Source organism: Podarcis bocagei (genome assembly GCF_964188305.1).
Source record: "Podarcis bocagei genome assembly, chromosome: 2".
NCBI lineage: Eukaryota > Metazoa > Chordata > Lepidosauria > Squamata > Lacertidae > Podarcis > Podarcis bocagei.
Window position 1 is genome coordinate 27487128 of NC_138126.1, and position 24397 is coordinate 27511524.

The window sequence follows — 24397 nt, forward strand, 5'->3', positions numbered from 1 at the left end:
CGCCTGCCCAAATGTGGTTGGCTGTGACTTCATCTACTGCTGGCTGCACTGTCAACCAAAACGCTGCCTTTCATTTTTTGCCTGGAGTAGCAAAGCAAAGCAAATCAGCTCGAGAAGCATAGAGGAAAGCTTTCTATTATTAAATGCTATATGCTTTGCAGTCGCGTGCCTGCCCTTTACACCTCTGGTTTGCCTGCAAAGGTAGAGCTTGCCTGGCATTTTACATACCGTCCTGCCATCTAATTGCCTTCCAGCCCATCTGTCCCTTTGCATCTCCATCAGCGCTTTTGACGCTGCACTGCTCTCCCCGAATCCTTGGCTGGCTGGCTGGGTGGCTGGCTTTGGCTTTGACCGTCTGGCCCAAAGAGTGCTTCTGACAAACCTTTTCCTCTGAAACATGCAAAAAACGTTGGCCCTTAAGTGATTGCTTACGCTTAGTCTTTCCTCTTTGCGGCGACAAAACGCCTTTGCACTTTGCTGCAAAGGAGCTGGCTGGCACCCACGACAGGCTTGTTTACTTAGTTTGGCTGGTAGGGCAGTTTTGCACTTTTGTGTCCTTGACAGAGGTTCATTGGCAAAGAAGTTAGCAACAAGTCACCACTGACCAAAGACAAATTGCTGATAAAGGGATTAATGCTGGCAGGGCCTGGGGGGGGGGGGCTCTTTCGCTTTGCCTGTGCTTGAGGTTGTTCTGGAACTCAAGGACTTCTCTGGTAAAATGCTTCTTGAGACAGATGTTGGCTGGAGTTTCCTGAAGCCCAGTCAACCGTTTATATAAATACAAGCAAAGTAGCTCGTTGAAATACATGCAGAACAAATTGCCCCACTTCAGCAGACATAAGGACAGCCTTCTGCATCAGGCCAATGGCTCACCTAGTTCGCTATCCTGCTCTCACAGTGGCCAATCAGATGCCAGGGGGAAACCCACAAGCAGAATCCGAGCATGAGAGCACTTTTGCCAGCCGCCAGGTCAGCTATTCTGAAAACTTTGAGCCACTGCTGCCGCCACTTCCTGTCTGGAGTTTTTCCACCTGTTCTCATCTTGTCCCGCTTTGCTGCCAGCCTCCCCTCCTCCTTTCTCTGCCTCGCTTGCTTGCTCCCCTTTTCTCTCCTCTGTCTCTTTCTGTCTCTCTCTCACTCCCTCCTCTACCTCCTCATTCACAACAACAACAACAACAACAACAACAACAACAACAACAACAACAACAACAACAACAACAATTTATTTATACCCCGCTCATCTGGCTGGGGCTTCCAACAAAGTATTAAAATACAGTAATCTGTTAAACATTAAAAGCTTCCCTAATTATGGTTTGGTTTTGATTTTTTACCTGAGAGGTGCTTCTGGGATTTTCTGCTCTAGGTTCAACCACCTTCTTGTCCTCCTCTCCTGCCCCTTTTATTCCCCCGCTTTCCACCGTCTCCCCCGTCTCCCCCTCGCTCCTGACTCCCCTTCTCTTTCCTCCTCCCCCCGTCAGAGTCTGGCTGACTCCAACCAGGCAGCCCCTGTCCACTCCCCCTGCCCACCCTCTTTTTAAATATTTGCTGATTTTATCTGTGTATTACTGACAATAGAAACCTGCCTCGAATCTGGGAGAGATGCTGCCAGTCAGTGTAGATAATACTGAGCTTAGATGGGTTCAGTATAAGGCAGCTTCCTCCTGCAGCAAATGTCACATGAGCCTCAGAAGTCCTTGCCATTTCCCATTTCCCAGCCCACAGCGGCAGCTTCACATTTGCAAAGTTACAGGACACCGAAGCGTAGCATACTGTACTCTGGGTCATGTTTGGCAATTTTTCCCCTCAGAAGAAAATCAATACAAAATAATTAGTTTAACAGAAAAATAATAGGCAGGGAGTCTTTTTTTCTTTTTTGCGGGTGGGGGGAATCACTGGCAATTTAGAAACAGCTGTGACTTATATAGCTGATTCATTTTAATTTCCTGTGATCGGGTCCTTTATAGCTGCTCTCTTACAATTATCTCACCCTCTCAGCTCCAGCAGCTATTACTAATGGCGGCGAGGTCTGAGTTCCCCAATTATTTAATCCATTGGCCTTTTGTACAGTCACTAGTCCAAGCTTTACTAAAAGAAAGGGATTCGTGGATTATCTGTTCTCTGAAGTCTCCTTTATCTCCTTTGCTCTGGAAATGGGGGAGGAAGAGAGCACGCTATCTGAAGGGAATGGCTCTTCTCCCTCAAAGGCCACCTTCAAATAGGCCTCTCTCTTTTTTTTACACAGTATCTTCAAGCAATCAGCACTGTCTGCTGAACACTCGGTGTTAGCAATGGCCTGCCCACTTAATAGAGGTGGTGCGTCATGGTCCAGGAAGCAGATTTGGTGACGGCATTGATGTCATCCTGGGAAATCCTGAGACTCATGGAGACCCTCATTTGTTTCTGTCTCTGGAAGAGGCCTCTAAGGAAGCCTGGCCTACAGAGACCTCCATAGAAGATGGAGTGGGGAGGACAGATAAACCCAAGGAACCCCAAACTGCCTCTGTAACCAATACCAATAAGAAACTTAGTTGGTCTCTAAGGTGCTACTGGAAGGAATTTTTTTTATTTTGTTCTGTAACCAATATCATTTGATATCACTGACTCTTCAGAAATATCCTCAGTCCTTCTCCTGAAATACCATATTTTTCGCTCTATAAGACGCACCAGACCACAAGACGCACCTAGTTTTTGGTGGAGGAAAACAAGAAAAAAATATTCTGAATCTCAGAAGCCAGAACAGCAAGAAGGATCTCAGTGAAAGCAGCAATCCCTCTTGCTGTTCTGGCTTCTGGGATAGCTGCGCAGCCTGCATTCGCTCCATAAGACGCACACACATTTCCCCTTACTTTTTAGGAGGGAAAAAGTGAGTCTTATAGAGCAAAAAATACGGTATATGAAAGCTTCCTACTTGAAAATTAGGATACGATAGCTGCTGGTGGTGGGATTTTTCCTCTGTGTTCAGGGTGATGTGTATTAGGTGGAGACATGGGGGAGAGCCTGTCCTGGTTAGGAAACTGCCTAATACCAAGTCATACAATTGATCAATTTAGTTCAGTATTGTCTACACGGACTGGAAGAGGTTCTCCAGGTTTTCAGAGTGGGGTTTCTCCCAGTGGTGCTATTTTTCAAGAAAAAGAAGTGCTGGAACTCACCATGAATGCCTCCCTCGTTCTCTTATAACGACAATGGCGCCCACTCGAGAGGTGCAGGAACTGAGCTCTGGAGAGTCCCTGCTGATAAAAAGCCCTGACTCCCAGCCACACCTGAAGATGCAAGGGTTTAAATCGGGGACCTTCTGCATTTCTAAAGCAGATGCTCTACCCCTGAAATTCAGCCTGTCCAAACAATGGTTATGGAACACCTTCTGCTCTGGGGCACCGAGATTGGCTATTTTTCAGCATCAACTTAAAACTTGGCTTCTTGCTCTGGCATTTGTGCCATGTTGACGGCAGTTCACAAGCATGTGATATCTTTGTGCTGTTTGCTAGTGCTCAACATTTAAGCTGAATGGCACCCAGTTGAACCCTGGTTGTTCACACAGGAATCTGGGACATGTTGAGCTTTGCTCATAAGTAGACGATTTTCTGTTTCCTGGTGCTGGGTATTTAAGATTGGATGCTGAACAATGTCTATTATGGATTGTTATGTTTTACAACTTTAGGTGTTCCGGGCTTCTTTTGTTATTGTAGCCTTTGCTAAGATGATCTCACACAGGTTACAAAGATTTCAATAGATGAATATAAAGAATGTTGCACATGCCTGTGCAGAATGATGGCAGCTGGGTGCAAATAAGGAGCATGGCAGAAGGCACATTACTGCTATGCTTCCAGTAAGGCTTCTCACAGATCCTGCTGCCACAGCACAGCAAGATGATGCTCATGGCCCACTGAGAAGCTGATGGGCGCTCTCTCCGAAAGTAGAATCCATCTCCAAAGTGCATTAAAATACCGGATACTGTTATGACACCAATATATTCGAAAGTACCAGGATATGAAGTTCCCAATACATTACCAATTCAGGCAGTGGCAAAATACTGTGCGAAAGGATCATCTCACCGTATTTACAGCTTAGGCCTGCAAGAGCTCACAAAGCATCTCATCAAAAAGGCACATTTCCAGCTGATTCCATTTTCAGATTCAGGCAGCACACATAATTTGGATACAGCTCAGAGAAGCAGATGAGCTTTTGAACCCTTTTCTGCACCGAACACCTCCGTCTGAAAATATAAGGTTTCTGCTTCCTTTCATGTGCACACGAGCTGTGGAAGGGGCCGTCGGATGAATATGTATAGCTATGCCCTGGTTTTTTAAAAAAATATATTTTAAAAAATGAGGCATGGCGAAGAATGGAAGAAGAGAGAGATTTACAGAGGGCTTCTAGGCAGCAATAGCCTCAGAAAGGAAGCACGGCTGCACAATCAGGTGAAAAATTCTTCAGATTCGCTGGGAGAATCCACAGGCATTGGAGAGGAACAACTTCCACTTATAGCACTTATACAGTAACCCTAAGATGACCTGAGTCAACTGCAGTAACGGGAAATATGTGTTTCAGGAACGCTCCCCAGAGCACAGGATCCAAAACTACAAAAATCAGCTGTTGGGTTGTTGTTTTTAAGCATATGAATGGAAGTACTATTAATGAATAGAAATGATAATAACATGGAAATGAATCACACTCAGGCAGAAACAGGATTCTCATGGAAATTGTTTGACACAATTGAGATGATAAAGCTAAAGCAAGCAGGCGAGTTCCCTAAAGTGAAAGATGTAGAGCTGAGCCAGAATTCCTCTGGAGACGTGGGTTGCTGTGGTTTGCTGAGAACATGTCTGAGATTTTTCTTTCCTTTCTTCACCCTCCTTGGTAAAAAAAAAAAAAAAAAAGGACAGGATTTTCTCCAGATACTCTCCACCATTTATCTGCAGCAAACACCTCCACTCCACCCCACATAACCCATCTCCTCTGTCCTCTGCTGTCCTGGAATGATACTCAGCCCAGGATGCTGTGAAGAATGCAAAATGGCAGCCAGGCTGCCCGCACAGTCTCTGATTCTCACATATGCAGCAACAACAGCGTCAACTTAAGAAAGAAACTGCTACTGCCCCTACCAACAAGGAATCCTATCGCTGAGAAACTGTTGGGAGGAATTCAGTGAAATAGTCCCCCCCATCCTCCGCCTATTTCTTTGCTCACAAATACAGTGGAGACTTCCAAGAGGCCCATTTGCACATGACCCTGGATGTAACTACCACACAGAATTCTGGATTAAGGTGGGAACAGCTTACATCATTGTGGAACAGATTTATTTGGATCCCGCAAGCATCTAGCTTTCTTTTAAATTTATGTATGCATGCCTTCCCATAGAAATAGGTTTCTAAACTTTGTTTCTCTCTCTTTTTTAACTCAAACTTTATATAAGATCTCTGGGTTGTATCCAACTGGTTTCCCTCTGCCCAAGGAAGGCTCTTTAATCCAGTGGAAGTTTCCAGGAGGAAGGAAGCCAATTTTTATGTGATTCTCCCTTTGCTCTGCACTCCTTGATCAAAGTCTGCCCCAGGAGGTTGGGAGACACTTTGGAATGCTGTGGTTGTGTATACACTAGACTTATAAAGCACATTTGAAGCGCCTCGTTTCCCTCAAATAATTCTGGTTACTGCAGTTTGTTAAGAGTTACTGGGATTTGTAACTCTGTGAGGGGTAAAGTGCCCGGAATTCTTTGAGGGAAAGAATTCATTTCAAATGTGCTTGAAAGGTATAGTGTGTTCACAGCCTCTTGAAAAATTGCAAAGTCCAGGCTGTTGGAGAAAGGGGGGAATCACAAAAATCACCTTCTTCTCCCTTTTCTTCACAGAAGCCTTGACTAGAGGAAAGAGCCTTTCATGAGGAAAGACACACAATTGGATATATCCTTCTGTTCAGAATGATATGAAATGTGGAGTCGAGTTTCTTTCTTAAAAAAAATTAAAAAGATGTGATATCCTTTTCAGAGAGAAACTAACAAGAGAGCCCAGATGCAAGGTCCGCTGTAGAAGTTCAACAAAGATCTCACTCGAGTAAGTTTATGGAACACCATATGAAAACAATGCATGGTGACTTAAAATGGGCTCGTTATATTCGTATATCCCTCTTTGTTTAACATCGTCAACAATAACAAAAGTATTGACTATGTCTTAAAGAAGTCTTCCCAAAGTGATACCATCCTTTCTTCGCTCCAAGCGATTTAAGAAACAGCTTGTGGGCATATTTGCATGTCTTCAGTGAAGGTTCAGTAGTCTTAGTATTGATAGTCTACAAATCTCTGTATTTTTTTACAAAGCCGTAACATTATGAAAGCCAAGATTCAGTGGTAACTAGAAACTGTTCAGGTATTCAGAATCCATTGGGGGAGGCTGAAAAGAAAGAATCTGCATTCCTGTTTCCCTCCCCCAGTCTTTGCTGCTTCCAAAGGCGGGTCGGCTTAAGAGGTAGCGATGTGTGACAGTCAAAGCTCAAGCAAGCTAAGTTACCGGCAGCTGAAATTTTCGGAGTGTTTGGAAATCAGCTTATGAATGCGCTTCTGTTCACCAGTTCAGCTTGACTGAAATCGAAGCCGGAAAGCTGCTAAGTCTCATGGCCAGCCACTTCCTCCATCCCCCCAAAATTGAAAATGATTCCTAATAGGTATTCCTGTGCTGCCAAAATGATTTAGCATAATGCACTGAATGAGATCGCTAAGTCAAAATATCTTTCCCTAAGTGATTTTCTTGCTGTGTCTCTGAATGTCAGAAGGGAAGAGGAGGACGTCGCATGCTGAATACCATTGCCGGTTTAAAAGTTTTACACTGAATAATTCATACTTGGAAAGAGATGAGCTTTTCTTCCATGTATAATGCGAGAAAGCTCAGCAATAGTAATGACATTCGGCCTTGGGTTTGTACTTGGCCTTCTTTAATGCTGTGATCCATTCTGACCGCAAAACCGTCATGGTGTTTGCGTTGCTCCCGATAGTTTGTGTAGACCAGGATTGATCCGTTTCAATATCCTTGGAAGAAACATTTATTTGTTCAGATACTCAGCTAGGCATTCTGATATGCAATGTGAATCCTTCGTGGGTAGCTGGCTTTATAATAAAGGAGTAATTGCCAAACAGGAGAAACTTCATAGGTAGGAAACATTTGAGATATAAGGTCAGCCATGGCACATGTGTGGGTGTATGGGTCGGTTGAAGGTCCTCTCTTAAGGAAAGAGTAAGGTCAGCAGCCATCTTTTGCCTTTCCAGAATGTGCATGGATTAGCAATGGGGCACAGTTCGTATGAAATCTTGTGAGTGAAAAGTTGCACCGTAGACCATGACTACAGTTCAGTTATCTACAGATGGTCATCCCTAATTTTAGATCCAGAGTCACCAAAGTGTGAAATGATTATGCAGGGACAATTGTTCCTAGGACTTAAAGTGCAAAGCCCATCTGACCCTCTTACTCATAGCCAAATCAGATTAACTGCACGATAGGGAAAATCACATTTAGGAAAAAATGAAGACTGATTCCACCACAGTCTCACGCCGCACAACAAAACACGGGGGGTGGAGCAAACTAGGATTTAAAATGTACAGGTTGGAGAGTTTTCAGGAAACAGCTTTATGAAAATCCCCTCTTTTTCACACACACACCCCAAAAAAATTTCAACACAACGGATCAACATTGCATTCCCTTTGTGCTTCATACTTAGCAACAAGTATCCATTTCAACATGTAGGCCACTAGGTTGCAACCAGACACCTTTGAAAATCAATAGCTCAACCTCCTCTATGTTTTGTAATGAAAATATGGTACATTCAAAAATTGCACTGGTAGGAACCTTTCACATTCAGTTAAGGTCAAAACAACCACTTTAATATTCAAATGGTAATATTCAAATATTTAAGCTTAGACATACCTCATGATAGATGTCATCATTTCTGCTGAAGTCTCCAGCCTTCCTTGGAAGTACATGAACATGGACATGCTGCAAAAATTGACACAAAATCAAACACACAAATGAATGTTGATCATCAGCTTCTGGTCGAAACAGACAGATATATTCACTGTGATTCCTTTATTAAACAGTGACTCCCATGGCATTCAGGTTTTTTTTCTGTAGAAAGCAGTGAACCTGTTCTTTAACTCCTTGCAAGAAGTCCTTGGGGGGGAGAAAAGAGAAGGATCAGAAAGGAGAGAGAAACTCCACAGTACATGTGAGAAAGTTGAGAAGCTCTGTGGAATTATTAGGATATGTCAATCTAACTTTCACATCTATTTGAAATGACAAGATATCACACAACTAACTGTCAAGTCTTTGAGAGTGACAAGTGTAACCCATTTCTCAACCTGGATGTCTACAAACATATTTAAGGAAGGAGGACAGCATATATAATACAGGGTGGACTAGAGCTTAGAATCATAGAATCATAGAATCATAGAGTTGGAAGAGACCGCAAGGGCCATCGAGTCCAACCCCCTGCCAAGCAGGAAACACCATCAGAGCACTCCTGACATATGGTTGTCAAGCCTCTGCTTAAAGACCTCCAAAGTAGGAGACTCCACCACACTCCTTGGCAGCAAATTCCACTGTCGAACAGCTCTTACTGTCAGGAAGTTCTTCCTAATGTTTAGGTGGAATCTTCTTTCTTGTAGTTTGCATCCATTGCTCCGTGTCCGCTTCTCTGGAGCAGCAGAAAACAACCTTTCTCCCTCCTCTATGTGACATCCTTTTATATATTTGAACATGGCTATCATATCACCCCTTAACCTCCTCTTCTCCAGGCTAAACATGCCCAGCTCCCTTAGCCGTTCCTCATAAGGCATCGTTTCCAGGCCTTTGACCATTTTGTTGCCCTCCTCTGGACACGTTCCAGTTTGTCAGTGTCCTTCTTGAACTGTGGTGCCCAGAATTGGACACAATACTCCAGGTGAGGTCTGACCAGAGCAGAATACAGTGGCACTATCACTTCCCTTGATCTAGATGCTATACTCCTATTGATGCAGCCCAGAATTGCATTGGCTTTTTTAGCTGCCGCGTCACACTGTTGGCTCATGTCAAGTTTGTGGTCAACCAAGACTCCTAGACCCTTTTTACATGTACTGTTCTCAAGCCAGGTGTCCCCCATCTTGTATTTGTGCCTCTCATTTTTTTTGCCCAAGTGCTCTAAGAACTTAAGAATAGATGGGCCCTTCCAAACCTGGTGCGCTTCAGCTGGTGAAGACTACAATTCCCATCAGCGCTCAGCCAGCATGCAGTCCAAAATTGCTGGAGGGTAAAAGCTGAAATAGGGACACGGGTGGCGCTGTGGGTAAAACCTCAGTGCCTAGGACTTGCCAATCGCATGGTCGGCAGTTCGAATCCCCGCGGCGGGGTGCGCTCCCGCCGTTCGGTCCCAGCGCCTGCCAAGCTAGCAGTTCGAAAGCACCCCGGGTGCAAGTAGATAAATAGGTACCGCTTACCAGTGGGAAGGTAAACGGCGTTCCGTGTGCTGCGCTGGCTCACCAGATGCAGCTTGTCACGCTGGCCACGTGACCCGGAAGTGTCTGCGGACAGCGCTGGCTCCCGGCCTATAGAGTGAGATGAGCGCACAACCCTAGAGTCTGTCAAGACTGGCCCGTTCGGGCAGGGGTACCTTTACCTTTACCTTTAAAAGCTGAAATAAGCAACAATCTACCTCATTCGGCACAGCTTCCAATAGCAGCCAGCCAAAATCTCTGGGAATTCATAAGTAGGGAGATGAAGGCTTCATCTATTTTCCCTCAACATCTGAAATTCAGTAGGGGTGACCATTCTGGTCTTCCTGCACATTTGGAAGAAGTGCATCTGTGCATGTGTGCGTGAAACTCCTGAAAAATTTGCTGCAAGACAGATGTCTGAGGCAGTGGGGAGAATATTGAGGTGAGTGAGTTTTTATATACAAAATTGTTTTATGAAACTGCAGAGTGGGGTTATCCATAGGTTTGGAGTATGTTGTCAGCAATATGTTGGTGACACATAGCTCTGCTTCTCCTTTACATCTGCAAGTGAGGCAGTGGATGTGCTGGAACGTTGTCTTGCCTTGGTAATGGACTGGATGAGAGCCAAGAAACTGAGGCTCAATGATGATAAGACTGAGGTACTGTTTGTGGATGGCTCTCTAGATAGGATGGATGGGAGGTTGACTGCTCTTGATGGGGTTGCATAGCCTGGAGGTACTTCTTGTTCCTTTGCTGTTGCTTGAGGCTCAAGTGGCTTCAGTGGTGCCGAGTGCCTCCTGTCAGCTTTGGCTGGTGGCCCAGCTGTCCCCCTATCTGGAGACGGATAACCTAACTTTTGCCATCTGTGCTCTGGTAACCTCTAGGTTAGATGACTGCTATGTGTAATAAGTGAGGCAACCTCTGAAGATGGTCTGGAGACTTCAGCAGCAGAATTTAGCAGCATTGAGCAGCCAGGTTACTCAATGAGGCAAGACGGTGAACATATTACACCAATTCTGTGCCAACTGCACTGGCTGCTAATTAGTTTCTGGGCCCAATTCAAAGTGCTGGTTTTGACCTATAAAGCCTTAAAAGGTTCAGGACCACAATACCTCAAGTACCAGCTCTATTCATATGAATCTATTTGGACCCTGAGATCATTCTCTGAGGCCCTCCTCCATGAGAGGTCTGTATTGAATTTCAGCTCCGGTCGTCCGAGCTGATATGGCTCATCTTCCTTTGAGCCCAGCAGAGCATTAAAACAACACCACAGCGGAAGGATGAGATAGGTATAGGCTACATTGCTATACTTTATTACTAAGCTATGCAGAGAGCAAAGAAATATACATCTCCTCTCTATGAGAAACAGAGAGCAACTAAACAAAGGAAAGAACAAAGGAAAGAGGAAACCAGTAACGTCATATCCCGTCTCCCTTTCCCGTGAGAATCCAACAGTATCTGGACTCTGGAATGTAAACACAGTCCTGTGACTTGCAGCAGCTGCTCAGTGAGGAAACAGAAACTAACAGTCTGGAGGATGGCAACACAAGAACTGGCCTTTTCTGGAGCAGCTCATTGAATGTTCTCCCCATAAATGTCTCTTCAAAAACCTGTCTCTGTTAGCAGGCCTTGTGAAGATTTACATTTTATGGCCTTTAAAATATGTGGGTTTTTGGGAGGGGGGTGTTGGTTTGTTTTTGTGTTGTTATGTATTTTGTGTTTTCATTTTGTATTTTTATGTTGCAAACCTCCCCTTGATATTCAGTTGAAAGGTGGCATACAAAATCAATAGATTGCTCCCTGGTCTCTTACAGGAAGTGATTCATAAATAGGACGAAATAAAGAGAACTGAAATACAGTACGTGTAATTAAATAAATAGTCTTGTGCCATCTCTAAGACTAACAAATTCATTATTTCATAAGTTTTGGGTGACTATAGTCCACTTCATCAGTAGGAATTTAAAGCTAGAATAGCGCTGAGTGCTCTAAACAACTCTCCTGGCTCTTTCGAGATACCTTACAGGCCGAGGATCCAACAATTTATTATTTCTTCCCTTTATTGTTGCTGTCCATAGTTTCTGGTGGGAGCTAAGAAGCTCTCCTCTCCTTCCTTTTCGGTTAAAAATGGTTCTTTTGAGTAATACATCAGAGATAGTGTTCTGATAGTGTATTATACTAATATATCACGAGCGCGATAGTGCTCTTATGAGGTATTAGTGCAATACATCATCCCAGCATCATTGCCCTGATGATATATTGCTCAAAACCACAACGCAAGCTTAAAAACACTCTTTGGTACCACTGGGCCCTCATCTACACACTTACTAGGAAATTAAGGGTTTCTTGAAGAAAAATAGACGATACAAAGATGGTGTAAAAGTGCCGGCAGAACTGGAAATTTCCAAGGGAACCTTCAGTGGCTAACTTGTGGTGCTCTTCGGATGTCCTTGAACTATAACTCCCATAAGCCTCTGTTAGCATGGCAAATGGCCAAGGATAATGGAAGCTGTGGTTCAGTGACACATGGAGAGCCACAAGGCTCAGTCTGCAATTTGCCCTGTTCATAGCAAAATGGTGCATTTTTACTGGTAGTTAGGCTGCCACACTGCACAGTGTTTAAGTGGCAGCCATGATGTTGAAGCCAAAGGGATTCAAGTAGCTTAACTGCACACAGGAACGCAACGTTAGTCACATGTGAAACTCCCAAGAGGAAATTTGAGCTCCATTTCGCATTCCTTGGCCCGAGGTAACTTTCCAAGATCATCTTGTCGGCCATTTTAAATTTGATGCCACGTTCAACACTGTCAACTGTTGAACTCGAGATCCTGGGCAATTTCTGAGGATGTGTTTCCACTCACATAGCAATATGGCCATATGGATTTACTCATACCTCATCATCACAGATTGCATATTCCTCTCTCAGATGTTTGGCATCTAGCCTTCAACCTGAAAGTTGTACTCAATGAAGTCGGCATGTTAGCACAATGGACTCTACCTGCACAATGGGACTTTAACTTTCCCTGCAACCCGGGGTGGGGGTGGGTTTGAGGGAATTCCCCAGGACCAATTTGAGATGGCACAGGTGGTGAACAGGGAGAGAAGAAGGAGAGGAAGCCCTGTTGTGCAGGCAGAAGTCTGTGCGCTAACAAAATGACTTTGTTGGATACGGCTCCTATGTACTCGCATTCTCCGTAGTTTGCACCTGACCCCCTTCCCTGCTCCATTTTTAGACAAACTAGAGATAAGCCCTATTTCCTCCCTGTATTGTGGTGGGTAAGTTGAGTGGACCTCAATGGACCTTCCTCTCTAGCACATGAAGCTGTAGTGAATCCTGCTTTCAAATCCATATTCCTCACAAGGAAACATGCAACATTGCTTGGAGTGTCTGACACATCTGCCACCAACTATTCTGATGGTATAAACTCTGAAAACTGAGAAAGTTCAACTTCTCTAAAAAAAGAGAGGAGCTAATTCCAGTTCATGTTCCTCTCTTCACATTCAGCTGACAATTTTATTTATTTACTTACTTACAGTGGTGCCTCGGTACTTAATTCGTTTCGGAGGTCCGTACTTAACCTGAAACTGTTCTTAACCTGAAGCACCACTTTAGCTAATGGAGCCTCCTGCTGCCGCCGCGCTGCCGGAGCACGATTTCTGTTCTCATCCTGAAGCGAAGTTCTTAACCTGAAGCACTATTTCTGGGTTAGCGGAGTCTGTAACCTGAAGCGTATGTAACCTGAAGCGTATGTAACCCGAGGTATCACTGTACTTACATACATACATACATACATACATACATAAAATTTATATATCATAGGTTTCAATTCGAGTTCATCTAAACGATCCTTGAAATTTTTTGTTCAGCATTCAGAATGTTACAAGCTGCTGTGCTAAACCATAAAATGCTCTTTATAAAAATCTTCCTGTCGTCTTTTAATATAAGTATAAACCTGTATTTGTATTGAAATTTGAATTAAGCTCCCCCCCAAACCCACCCACACAAATAGTGCCCTGTATAGTGTTTTGACCTTTCACCTAAAGAACAGAATAAATTAGACAAAATAGAATCTCCAGAATAAATTTAGCAGATATTTATTTAACTTGCCTAATTTATGCAAGAAGAATCATATTTTCTCTTTGCAGTAATTGTATTTCAACTCCACATCTGGGGAATGTTCCGTGTGCACATGTGTATTTAAAAAAAGCATGCTTGTGCACACATGCACACGTACACACACAATGCCTGATCCAGCATATACAGCCATCAACAAAAACACTGCAAAAAGCCTTAGGCTTAACCTTATGGAGATAAGAGGCATGGAATATACTAATTTATGCAGCAGGTAATAATAACATTTTGTTGGCTCAAGATGTCTCCCCGTGGGTGGCACTAAAACGAGAAATGAAAACATTCTGCCAATTTTTACTGCTTATATGGCAAAACATTTACCTTGGCATATGGACCACTAAGAACCTGCGAGGACATTTCCATGGTTTGCTCACCTTTACTATTCATATTAGGCTTTTATAGAATGCAATGCGGTGTAACAAAATCCATCTATTCTTTTCAAACCACTAATGGGGTTCGGTGCGATATTCCCCTGCCCCATCTGTTTTTGAATCAGTGTACCCTCCATCACTATAAACAGCAGGTATTTGATTGCAGGGATCCTGGGGTTTGCTTTTGTTTGTTCCTTGCTTTTTAAGGTTATGAACAGAACGTATATAATAAGCCGAATTCTCCCTACTGTTTGTGTAATAGAACCAAGCGGACACAGCGAGAGGCAATTACATCTCAAGTGGTTCCCTTTTTTCTTTTGCTTTCAGGAGGAAACTCAGGGCGAAAGCAGCAGAGTGGAGCTATGGGTGCCACGCAGAGACAAACATCTGGGAAAGGCAAACTTTCTACTGCCACTTTATAATTTGCCTCCCCATTTGGCAAACCTATTAAGGAGGGGACTTTATCCATGTTCCAATTCTTTCCCATCCAGCAAGGTCTATTTGTGGAAAGGCGCATAATCACACACCCCCAATTCAATGCATGACAGCCTTGCCCAAAGAGGAAGCAATTGCCAGTCTCTCCAGCTAAATTTTGCTCTGCTTTTATAGGTTTTCATTCAAGGGTCTTTCTCCAGGAACTCGGGGGGGGGGGAGGGGGCTCCCAGCCGATGACTGACACAGAAGCAAATAACATGTAATGCTCATGCATCTCACAATATCCCACTTTGATTGCTATGGGTTAAACCACAGAGCCTAGGACTTGCTGATCAGAAGGTCGGCGGTTCGAATCCCTGCGATGGGGTGAGCTCCCGTTGCTCGGTCCCTGCTCCTGCTCACCTAGCAGTTCAAAAGCACATCAAAGTACAAGTAGATAAATAGGTACCGCTTCGGCGGGAAGGTAAACGGCATTGCCGTGGGCTGCTCTGGTTCGCCAGAAGCGGCTTAGTCATGCTGGCCACCTGACCCGGAAGCTGTATGCCGGCTCCCTCGGCCAATAAAGCGAGATGAGCACCGCAATCCCAGAATCGGTTACGACTGGACCTAATGGTCAGGGGTACCTTTACCTTTTTATATAGTGCCACGATAAAACAATCAAATGTTAGATTGCTGTCCTCTTAAAGATCTCTCTGTTCCAAACTGTTGCCACAGGATCTCTTTCTCCCATTTGAGAAGTGGGAAGGAGGTGTCTGGTCCGAGGGGTAGCTCATTCGAGGCAGAAAAGGTCTTTCTGACTGGCCTCCCAGGTCTTAGTCCAACACTCTAACCACTACACCACACTGCCTTGGGTAGGGGTGTAAGAAGGCATCATTTTCCCCACTCTATCCTGCATTTGTCACATGCAGCACTGTTTCCATTCCACAGCAGTTCGCCTTCTGCCAAAAGCTATAATATGCACTGTGGTAAAACAACATAGCTTATAGAGAAAGCTAAAGAAATGCAGCCCATATATGTTATTCAAGACAAGCTGCACAGAGTTCGCCCAGGCTTGCAACCTGAGATCATTTATCTAGAGTTGCCACATACAGTGGTACCTCGAGTTACAGACGCTTCAGGTTACAGACTCTGCTAACCCAGAAATAGTACCTCAGGTTAAGAACTTTGCTTCAGGATGAGAACAGAAATCGTGCGGTGGCAGCGCAGTGGCAGCAGGAAGCCCCATTAGCTAAAGTGGTACCTCAGGTTAAGAACAGTTTCAGGTTAAGAACGGACCTCCAGAACGAATTAAGTTCTTAACCCAAGGTACCACTGTATTGAAACTAGGATGGAATCTGGTACAAACAAAACATGGGCTCTACCAGTGACCTGCATCAAAGAGGTAGCTTGTATAAAAGATGCCTCATTTCTATGGGTCTGTAGGTGGTGAGAGTTAATACAGCTCAGGTACCTGCATTTATTTATTTAAAGCATTTGTGCCTCACTCCTCAGCCCTAAGGGCTTTCACAGCACCCTATGGAAGTTCAGTAGCAAACGTTGACTGGCCTTGCCCATCACCACCATCTTGCTTTGTCAAATTATCTGGGGCAGTGGATTTTATAGGAGCAAGACCAAAAGGAGAAATCCACAGAGTAAGAAGCTTCTTCAGAGAGGATGACAAATGCTTTGAGGTGGAGAGCGTGAATATTAACATGACAAATAGGGTAATTTGGTACTCCCTGTATCTCATAGCACATCCATTTGTTATTCCTGATTATATGACTCCACTAGTTCTGTTAGGGGGATTCCTGATCCCTATGAGGGATGTGGCTTAATGCAGTTCTACAGGGATCGCAATCGTTAATAGGAATTAATCTGCACCCACTTAAGAATATATAGAAGTATCATCAACAGCATGTTGACAAGTTCAGCTTAAGTCAAGGAGCTGCAAAGTGTTCTCCACACACAGAGCATAGAGCAGGGAAGGGGAGAGGGTCAACCATGGTCCACTGGTGAATTTATGTTGGGTCTAATCCTATCCTGGAATCAGCAGTTGGCACAGCCAGACACCTTCCTGAGCCCCAGGAACAGGAAACACTAGGACCTTTAAAGCCATTCACGGCCTAGGACTCTCGTACCTACGGGACCGCCTCTCCCAATATGCCTGACAGAGGACCTTAAGGTCCATAAATAGCAACACCCTAGAGGTCCCGGGCCCTAAGGAAGTCAGATTAGCCTCAACCAGAGCCAGGGCCTTTTCAACACTGGCTCCGGCATGGTGGAACGCTCTGCCTCATGAGACCAGGGCCCTGCAGGATCTGATTTCTTTCCGCAGGGCCTGTAAGACAGAGTTGTTCCGCCTGGCTTTTGGCTTGGAATCAATTTGATTCCCTCCCCTTCTTTCTTTTTTCCTTTTTCCTTCTGTTGGAACTCCTATTTGGGGACTTCCCTGGCTTTTCCCTGGCTTCCCTGACCAGTATGGATAGTTAGCCTTGGTGAAGACTTGACGTTTTTATCCCCCAAAAAGTTTTTGATTGAGTTTCCACTGAAATGAGGCTGCATTTTAATGTTTTAATGTTGTATTTTAATCTTGTTTTTTAAGTTGAATTTCAATCAATCGTTTTTATATTTGGTGTTAGCCGCCCTGAGCCCGGTCTTGGCTGGGGAGTGTGGGGTATAAGTAAAAAATTTATTATTATTATTATTATTATTATTATTATTATTATTATTATTATTACTATTATTATTAGGAAATTGTGCCTCACAACAATCAGACCCTATTGGGAGCATTGTAAAAGGAGGACCAAGAGGAAGAGTTGCCTCCACTTTTAATTTCCACACTTCTCCGGATTTTGCAATGCACTTTCAGTGTGCAAAAACAGAGTGCACGAAAATGCATATTTTTTATGCGGAAAGCACGCTGAAAAGCCCCGGAAAACACAGCCATTGGGGAAATGCATACAGAAACATGCCCAGTAATGCATATAATAAGGGGTACAGTTGAAACGCGAGCTTTTAAGGCATTCTTTCTGAACAAAATGGACCTATGATTGAGTGCCGGCAGAACACAACGCAAATTTTATTATATAGTCGCGGACCCGGCAAAGATTGAGTGCCGGTGAAAATGAAAGGGGATGGATTTAGATTGATCTGTCTGTCCTTAGATGAGGCTGTGCTCAGCTACAGGCCATCATTACGACCACATTTTGCTGGTCTTGGTGAAATGCATAAAGAGATCTAGAGACGGGGTGCTCATCACTTTGCAAACGCTTCCTCCCTTCATTCCTACACCTGCCAAATCACAGGTACCAATAGCCCAGCCTTCTTCCTTTCCCAGCCTGCTCCCATCCTCACCTTCTGCCTTGGTAAACAAACACTGCTCTAACGTTCTCTCTGCCCGTAATCACGCTTCTTTAATTTATGTCCCAATAAAGCGCATTACAATAAACATTTACCGCTCGATGAATAAACATTTGAACGGCGCTCCTAATGGGGGTGACGCTGTTCTGAAGCCGTCTGTGGCTTTTTGCCGGGTCCTTGCTTCGTGCTCAAATGAGAGTCATTTCCATAATCTTTGCATTATTGCTTAAGCCTCCCTTTAGGCGCGTTTCACAAAGTTAAAATTCCTGTGAAATATTATCCCTCCCCCCAAAAAAACCACCCACCCCTCCCCCCAAAAAGTGAGAATTGTTAAGAGGATTATCAAATCGTCCTGTTAAAGGGACAGTGCTCTCTTTCATGTCCCTCCAGAGATGCTAACACAGTAATTACAGCAAAAGTGCTGGCTAATTATCGCTTTGGCCCTCTGCTTTTTTCTTTTTCTTTTTTTTCACTTCAGAGACCTGGAGGATATGAGAAAGATGAGAGACCAGCGAAAGGTCAGGGATAAAGAGTAAGAAAATTCTATTCTCCTGCCTCGTGTGGTGGAAGATATATTTCAGAAGCTTCCATCCCCTCAACACAATCAATTGAATAACGGCCAGGGATTTTAAAACTAATTGGAAAGGTTGTGGGGGCGGGAAAGCGTTGGAGAGGATGAAGGGACAAGAAACAAGACCTTTGTGAAGAAGTTGCGAAGGAGCAGGACAGGCCTAGAGGGAAACCATAAAGGCCGTTTCTATAAGAAGGGTTGATAAAGAGGGCGGAGGTATTTCCTTGTGATCTACCACAGGGGTGGGGAACCTTGGGCCTGGGGGCCAAATACAGCCCTTCGGGGCTCTCAACCTGGCCCTCAAAATTTTCCCCATTTTTCCCCAAGCCACACCTCTCCTTGGCCCTGCCTTGCCTCCTGGCTGCATTTACCTGCTTGGAAGGTGTCACTGAGCTCTGACAATGCTTCTAGGTTGTCTGGATGGAGGAAAGAGAAAGATGTGTGAGTGTGTGTAGAAAGAAGCCTATTGTACGAATACAGTGGTACCTCGGGTTACATACGCTTCAGGTTGCATACACTTCAGGTTACAGACTCCGCTAACCCAGAAATAGTACCTTAGGTTAAGAACTTTGCTTTAGGATGAGAACAGAAATTGTGCTCCAGTGGCTGAAGTGGTGCTTCAGGTTAAGAACAGTTTCAGGTTAAGTACGGACCTCCAGAACGAATTAGGTACTTAACCCGAGGTACCACTGTATAAAAATTACATTTGTCACTTTGTCAATTTTTGCCTCTGGCTTTGCCCACCAATGACGTGTGACCCTCAGAAGGTGTCCCAAGAGGGAAAACGTGTGCATTAGGCAAAATCGCATACAAAAAATGTGTACATCAGGAAAAATATGTTGATGAATTTTCATGAACATGTTAAGAAGGGGGGGAAAGACAGCTGGTGTAGAAATGTGGAGACTGGGAAAATGAGAATCTGAGGGAAACAGGAAATGATGGATTTACCCACCCCTTGTGTTGCTGTTTTGATGACATTTGTGCTAACATGGGAACATTTGACTCAGGGATCACATTCATTGTCAGGGAACTGCCATCAGAGCTAGAGGCGGAGGGAAAGCTCCAGAGGGATGCCGGAGAGGGTCCCAGTAGGGAGAGAGGCAGCCCATCTGCTGGGGAAGGAAATCAGCGTAACACCAGTGGAGAAGGGGGGCAGATGGGGGAATCAGAGAGGGGGCTCCAAGACTCCTCACCGGAGACCAGCGGAGAGAGTACGGGTACTCCGTTGCCCACACCCTCCCTGCGCAGAAGACTTATTATTATTATTATTATTATTATTATTATTATTATTATTATTATCCCTCTACACAGTGCTATTTTTCTAGAAAAAGAGGTGATGGAGCTCACCATGAACCTCTCTCTTGTTCTCTTAGAATGGCAGTGATGCCAACCTGAGAGGTGACAGAGCTGAGCTCCAATGAGCTCTGGATGGGAAAAAAGCCCTACCTCTACATACACAAACATGAATTTATAAGACTTGTCAAAGGCACTAATAAGTCCAATTGTCAGGAATCTTGTGAACCAACAACAAAACTTCTTATCACGCAGTCTTCCAATTGTTAGCTGGTAGGGCTAATCCAAGACATTTTCTGGGCACCACAATTCAAGAAGGACACTGACAAACTGGAACGTGTCCAGAGGAGGGCAACCAAAATGGTCAAAGGCCTGGAAACGATGCCTTATGAGGAACGGCTAAGGGAGCTGGGCATGTTTAGCCTGGAGAAGAGGAGGTTAAGGGGTGATATGATAGCCATGTTCAAATATATAAAAGGATGTCACATAGAGGAGGGAGAAAGGTTGTTTTCTGCTGCTCCAGAGAAGCGGACACGGAGCAATGGATGCAAACTACAAGAAAGAAGATTCCACCTAAACATTAGGAAGAACTTCCTGACAGTAAGAGCTGTTCGACAGTGGAATTTGCTGCCAAGGAGTGTGGTGGAGTCTCCTACTTTGGAGGTCTTTAAGCAGAGGCTTGACAACCATATGTCAGGAGTGCTCTGATGGTGTTTCCTGCTTGGCAGGGGGTTGGACTCGATGGCCCTTGTGGTCTCTTCCAACTCTATGATTCTATGATTCTATGATTCTAAGATGGCAGTCCCATTCCACAAAGACCAACCCTAGTTAAAGGGGAAAGGGCTGCCTGTGTAGTATACAAAGCTCTGTCCTATAACTCACTACTCCCAATCAACTGAAGTCTAAGGTGGTTGCCATGCTCTGCCCAATGACAGGGACAGGCCGGCTTCAGGCTCAAAACAGCATTTCCATGGAGCTAAATTTATTTATTCATTTCGTTCCACTTACAAATTGTTTCCCGTAAAATAACCCCAAAGCAGATTTCGCAATAAACCCATCGACAATAAAAACAAAGCTAAATGTAGAAACAATTCCCTAAATACAAAGTATTAAAAACAATTTCCATATACAAAACCAATTAAAAACAACTTCTGATGTAAAAAAAATAAAAACAATTTCAAATCCCATACAGGCACTGATTGGAATGAATGTCTCCACTTAAAGGCTAGTTGAAAAAGATCTTCAGTATTCTGGGAAATGATATATAATGAGATGAAAAAGATGTTGAAATATACATTTCTAAAAAAAACCAGAAGCATTTTCACTTGGCATTATAGGTGAGGATATTAATAGACAGGATGTAAAATTGTTCTTATTGCAACAACAGCAGCAAGAGTATTGTTGGCTCAGAAATGGAAGCAAGAAGAAATACTGAAAGAAGAATGGCAGGCAAAATTGATGGACTATGCAGAATTGGATAAAATGACAGGAAGGATTTGAAACCTGTGGGACCAGAGATTTACAGAAGATTGGAAGAAATATACTGTCAGGGGTTCAGAAGCAGAGACGCAGAGAAGGGAGGAGACAGAGAGCGAGGGGGAGGAATACGAAGGAAAGATGAGTGGGGATGACGAACCGAGATCGCCGAGTTTATCCAGTGAGTCCGAGGATTCCCAGAAGGGAGCGCCAGCAGTCAGAGCAAGGGGGGAAAGCAGGGGGACACCCCAGGAAGAAGGGTCCAGAGAGGAATCAGAGAGCAGCAGTTGGAGATCGGGACCCACGTACCCAGACGGGAACAGCGGGGAGAAAGGGGACCAGATATCGGGTTCCGGAGGCTTTCAGAAGGAGGGAGGGCATGAGTCAGGAGTAGTCACGCCCACCTCGGGGAGCGACGAAACGATCAAGAGGAAGGTTGAGAGTTGGGCGCGCGCGCCAAGTTCAAATGTAGCGGAAGCTGGCGCAGTAAGCAGCCCAGGGAGTGAACCAGGTCCCAAAGCCCGCCGCAAGGAGGCGGAAGGGTCAGGGGGGTCCGCGTCAGAAGAGAGTAGGAAAAAGGAGACCCTGGGGGGCAGAAGGACCCAGAGACGGAGGGAAAGGCGCAGGAGGTGGAGCAAGGCTAGGGTATTAAGCTGGTGTGCTAGAGGCGGAGACTCAGACGGGTCTTCGCCGGTCTGACCTAGAAGAAGTAGGGCTGCATATTGCAGTTTGGAAATGGAAGCTGTAATCCAATAAAGACTCTTTTAACCTGAACGCTGGCTAACGTGGTCCTATGTGAGCTGGGACTGAGTGGCAGCCCTGACATATACGAATTATTTGAGGAGCAACGGTACTCAACAAATTACGCTAGTAGGACTACAAGACGTTTTGTAAGGAGAAATATATGAAATATTGCAAAGAAGAGAAAGAAGAGAGACATTAGTTATGAGATTTAAATGTAATAGTGAAAATAAGAAATGTATATTAAGAGAAAGGATTAGAAAATTTTCAGATGTGATTGATGGAAGTAAAAAAAACTTGTATAGGATATAAAAGTATGTTTAACAATTGTTGAAAATGATATGTTAAAAATTAATAAAAAATATTTAAAAAAGAAAAATATCTTCAATAGATGCCAAATAGACAATAGAGATGGCACCTGTCTGATATCAAATGGGAGGGAGTCCCAAAGGGTAAGTGCTACCACACCAAAGGATTGAGGAGGTACTAGAGCACAGGACTGATTGGCTTATAGCTGGCAAGTGAAGGTACACAAACCAATGAATCAAAAGTTCTGCATATAAAACTTTATCCAAGCCCCTTCCAGCTCTGCTCAAAACAACATGGCAGCATTGCTAGCAAAATTGGTTCAAGGGGTAGGGAGACAGCAATTGCAATTTCAGGAGACAGCAATTGCATGTGAACTGTTTCATCTCCCCAAGAACTGGGACCTCTTCCTCTTATACAGGAAGACGGGAAGCTGCCTTCTACTAAGCTTGACCCATTGGCCCACTTGGTTTTGTATTGTCTCCACTGATTGGCAACAGCTCTCCAGGGTTTCAGATAGGGGACAATTCCCAGGCCTGCCTGGAGCTGCTCAACATTGAACCTGGAACCTTCTGTATGGAAGACAGATGCTCTAGCACTGAGCTGGAGACCTCCCTACATGTGCATATAGCTTAGCCCTGAGCTCTTGGCTGGACTATCCAACATCAAACCTTTTGTTTTCTTGCGATTGCTCTTGATCGGTTACTAAGCTCCGCAATGGCTTATAAAACTCAAGCACATTTGCAAGCTTCCCCCAAGCCAGCAGTGTACTTAGCCCTTTATTTTCACAATCTCCAACAAATCACGCAAATAAGCCTTTATTAACAAAGGAGTTATTTCAACCACACTGGGTCTGAAAAGCTGGAATTGTGCTGCAATAGATGTGACCATGTGCCAGCCGAAACTACCAGATTCATATTACTGGAGACCTTTCAAGTAGCTCTTACATCCAAATGCCCTTTGATTGCTGCGCTAAGAGCCATCTGGGCAGGAGGTGAGGAAAGGTAAGCAGTTCATGATTGTTTCCCAATGTCATTTAACCTTCAGAATTAACATTTTGTATGCCCTGCCACCCGGCAGGAAGTCGCAACAGTCAGGTGAAAAGATAAATGTCTTATTCTTAATGGCTGTTTAGGAGGCTGCTGAGCTTTTTTTGGTCCGCGTCCTATGTCGGGTGAGTTCATTAATGTAATTAACCAACAATCAATCTTTCCAAATGAGTAACACACACAAAAACAGCTACTGCCAGATCAAGTGACACGAGAGTGAGGTCACGCTCTGTTTCTGCACGATTTAACATCCACCTTTAGAATGGAACACGGGGGCAGGAAAGCATGAGGCGGCAGGAGCCAAATCCCTTTGAATCTCTACAACTTAATTAAAGGGCACAAAATGTGTGCAGCTGGCTGGGCAAGTCAAGCTCGGATGGCCTTGGATGCCTGCAGCCAAACACCTGAGTAGAAGAGATGGGAGTAGGAAAGGCCTACTGGAGGACCCCAGCCAAGCTTCATAGGAGCAGGTATGAACCCATGCATCTTAAACAACAAGCTGATTAGAGCATCGGCACAATCGCCATGCATTTGGCACGATACAGGCTGCAATTCTAACCTTACTTCCTTGGGAGTAAGCCCCACGGAATTCACTTACAGAAGGTACAATCTCGTAAAAATAAAATAATAAAAACAAGCCAGTTGTGCAACAGTGGCTTCCTAATGGCAGATCAAGTTGATGGACTATGCCGAAAGGGCTAAAATGACGGGAAGAATCAGAAATCAGGAAGATCCAAAGTTTAATAAGGAATGGGGGAAATTTATAACTTATCTTAAGGACCATTGTAAAATAATAATTGGAGAAGGAACTGGCAATCTACTCCAGTATTTGGCAAGAAAACTCCATGGACATAAAAACGGAGAAGCTTTGAGAAGAAAGTGAGAGTCTCCAAGGCACGCTCTGGTTCATGGGGTCACGGAGAGTCAAACACGACTAAGATGACATAATAATAATAATAATAATAATAATAATAATAATTTATTTATACCCCACCTATCTGACTGGGTTTCCCCAGCCACTCTGGGCGGCTTCCAACAAAATATTAAAAATGCATTAAAACATCAGTCATTAAAAACTTCCCTAAACAGGGCTGCCTTCATATGTCTTCTAAACGTCAGATAGTTGTTTATTTCTTTGATGGGAGGGCGTTCCACAGGGCAGGAGCCACTACTGAAAAGGCCCTCTGCCTGGTTCCCTGTAACTTGGCTTCTTGCAGTGAGGGAACTGCCAGAAGG

General features: G+C 44.3%; 1 protein-coding gene across 8 annotated transcripts in view; it reads right to left on the reverse strand.

The window, feature by feature from the left end:
- Positions 1–24397, reverse strand: part of FHIT (fragile histidine triad diadenosine triphosphatase) — a 1070670-nt gene that overhangs the window by 127043 nt on the left and 919230 nt on the right. For all 8 annotated transcript variants that reach the window (XM_081184398.1, XM_081184395.1, XM_081184391.1 and 5 more), the window contains one exon: positions 7911–7979. In XM_081184398.1, coding sequence (XP_081040524.1) covers positions 7911–7979 — 69 coding nt within the window. The remainder of the gene's footprint in view (positions 1–7910; positions 7980–24397) is intronic.